We start from the raw sequence: 3,365 nt of genomic DNA on the forward strand, positions 1-3,365 counted from the left end.
TGGTAGGTAATAGAGTTCGTAGGTAAAAGTTGATAGGTAATAAGATCTATCGGTAATAGTTGGTAGGTAATGTTGAATTTACCTACGGATTCAGAATCTGTGGGTAATGTCTGTAGGTAATGTTGTTCGTAGGTAATGCTGAATTTACCTACGGACTCAGATCCGTGGATAAAAATTTGTAGATAATACGAATTTGTTTTTTAGTGATTTAAACGTAACATTTTACTAACTTTGTTTTATAGAAAATTTTATCTGATTCATCTTGAGTTTTTAATATCTTTTTATTTATATGTATGTTTATTAAAAATAAGTTAATGTACATTAGAGATTTTGTTAATTTTAAAGAATTAAAAAAAATATAGATGTGCGGGAACAATGTATAGGAAGAATTTACCAGAATTTTGGTTAAAAGTAGCAAAATAGGTCGTTATATGTCATTTAATATTCTTTTTTATTTATTGATGTTGTTCTAGATTTTTTTTGTCAACATTTATTTTTTAGTGGCTAGTTTCTCTTATTTGTTTGATACTATTTGTATAAACTCCTAAAACATTCTATTTTTTGTTTGATACTGATTTTCATTATGTTTCTAATGAAGACTTGAGTATAACAAATTATACATACACGTATATACGTAGCTAGAATAACAATCATGGGTTACAATAATGAGTTGAAGAAAACAAAATCATATATAGTAGAAGTTGACTTAAGATGAAAAGGTTGTCGGTTTAAGGAGCAGTGGTAGTTTCTTTGAGACAACAAGTCCAAATATCTCGGTCATATCAATGTCGGTAGCAGTTCCAGGCAACTTCCAATCGAACCAATAAAGAAGATTAGCAAGCACATACTCAATTGAAGTAATTGCAAAGTTCGTTCCAGGACACCCTCTTCTTCCAAAACCAAATGGAATAAACAGGAAGTTTTCTTGGATTTTAAAATCAACTTCAATATTTTCAAATCTCTCTGGCAGAAACTCTTGAGGACGTTCCCATAATTTAGGATCCATTTGCATTGCCCATGCATTGATATATACATTTGTTTTCTCAGGAATATCGTACCCATTTACTTTTACACCAGACCTTGTTACTCGAGGAGCCTAAAGAGGAGTTGGAGGGTGTATTCTTAGAGTTTCTTTCATCACGCACTTTAAGTACTGCATTTTATTAACATCACTTTCTTCAACCTTTGATTTATGGCCTACAACTGTTCTCACTTCTTCTTGTGCTTTTTTCATTATCATTGGATTTCTCACAAGCTCACACATAGCCCATTCTAACGCCGATGAAGTTGTGTCAGTGCCTCCCAGAAACATGTCCTAAAAATAACAAATCAAATTTTCATCTAACTTTTAACAACCCATTTATCTGTCAAGGAAGAAATAAATATTTTCAATTGTAAACTAAAAGCCTCTTTTTATTTATCAACTTGAAAATTACCATAACTTTTATCTTTTAACACTTACAATGACTAAATTTAAAATAATGCTTAACCGTTTTTAATCCTAATAAAATCTATCTTTTAATTATATAAATCATATTATCTTAAATTTTAAAGACTAAAATTATAATTAACTTTTCATTAAAAGAAAAATGAAAAGTATTCACTTGATGAACAAAGATCTAAAATATGTCATGATTAATATAAAAGTTGAAGGCCTATATGATAAAGACAATGAAAGTGACAATGAAAATGACAGAGAAAATGGACTGATATAGTTTCAACTGGCTTTGTAACTATATATATTTATTAAATGCTAGAAGTGAGTCCACGAAAATTAAATATTGTTGGATCACAATAAACCTATCAAATTATAGACATATATGTTAGAGTAGACAATTTTCTTTTAAATATAATATATTATTATAGAACTAAATATATTCTTCGTCTTTTTTATATAACAAAATTAATTTTTGTTATTGATTCAAACTATAAAATTTTTCAATATTTTTACTATTGAAATAAGTTATTATATATATATTTATTTTTAAATGAATTTTCAGTATAAATTGTATTATAATATTACACGATAATGAGATGTAAAAAAAATATTTTAACATTTTAATCCATACTAATGAAATAAAAAAAATTAACAATTTATTCCAACAATTTTTTTATTATAAATATCTAAAAGTTCTTTAATTGAGAAAAAATTATTTTAATGTATAATTAACTTTGTTAATTAGATGTAATGATGTAAAGATACTTTAACTCTTGTTTTAAATTAGATTTAAGGTATTATTTTATATATATTATGGTGCCATATCTAAATGTAACTGTGTGCAGAGAGTATAAGAAAATAAATTCAAAAAAGTTATTCCAAATTTGTTAGCAGTGAAATAAGATACCGTTATAAGCGCTTTGATGTCATTTCTGGTAAACTGAAAGCCCAGCATGTTGTTATCCTCAGTAATTTTGAGTAGAATATCCAAGAAGTCTTTCATGTTGGAGTGTTCACCCTCCTTTCTCGCCCTCAAACGTTCTTCAATTGCCTCTTCAAATAAAGCATCCATTGCTCTAGCAGTCTCCTTGTATTTCTTAATTTTTCCAGTGACCACGTCAACCCAACCCAACCAAGGGAAGTAATCTCGCACAGTGAAAGCTCCGATATAAATCATGGTTTCCCTTGCTAACTCTTTCACTCTACTGTAACCATCTCCGCCAAACTTCCTTCCAAGAGCACATTTACACACGATATTATTTGATGTTGACATAATCATCTCACTTAGATTCACGTAGCTAGCATCATTCCCGCTTGCATCACGTAGCTTCTTCACCAACTCCGCAACTTCTTCCTCCCTGATGACTCCAAATGATTGTACCCTTTTGGTGCTCAGAAGTTCATGCACAAATATTTTTCTTTTCAGTCTCCAGTTTTCTCCATAGAGTGAAAAGCCAACATCTGTGCATCCATAGAGTAAGATATTTGAAGCAGTGTTTTGGGGTCGGTCCGAAAAGGCTAGGTCATGGCTTTTGATTATTTCCCTGACCACGTCTACAGATGAAACCACAAGGGTTGGAGTTGGCATCTGTCCCAACTGCAACATCAATATATCACCATATTTGAGAGAGAGGTCTCAAAGAGATCGGTGTGGCAGTGTGCCAAACTGATGCAGATTGCCTATGAATGGGAGCTTTGGGGGAGATGGAGGCAGATTCAGATTGGTTTTGGGTTTCGACCTTCTTGCGAGCTTAAACAGTAACAGAACACTCATGAAAAAGGAAAGAGAAAGATAGAAGGATCCTTCCATTTTGTCCAAAGGCCATTGTTTGAGACCCATCTCTTTTTCTCACAATATCTGCTCTTGTCAGGCTACATTTATAGCATACATGGAACATATTTTCACTGGGATATGATACTTTCACAA

The 3,365-nt window shown here is 31.1% G+C and overlaps 1 protein-coding gene across 1 annotated transcript; it reads right to left on the reverse strand.

Moving 5' to 3' along the window:
• Positions 1–605: 605 nt before the first annotated feature.
• Positions 606–3,365, reverse strand: LOC137807923 (cytochrome P450 71A1-like). The gene is made up of 2 exons (XM_068608776.1): positions 2,346–3,365; positions 606–1,315 (listed from the first exon to the last, which is right to left on the reverse strand). The coding sequence occupies exons 1-2, from the start codon at positions 3,042–3,044 to the stop codon at positions 1,097–1,099; spliced, it is 918 nt and encodes a 305-aa protein (XP_068464877.1). The 5' UTR covers positions 3,045–3,365; the 3' UTR covers positions 606–1,096.

This window comes from Phaseolus vulgaris, chromosome 3 (genome assembly GCF_000499845.2).
Source record: "Phaseolus vulgaris cultivar G19833 chromosome 3, P. vulgaris v2.0, whole genome shotgun sequence".
Classification (NCBI taxonomy): Eukaryota; Viridiplantae; Streptophyta; class Magnoliopsida; order Fabales; family Fabaceae; genus Phaseolus; species Phaseolus vulgaris.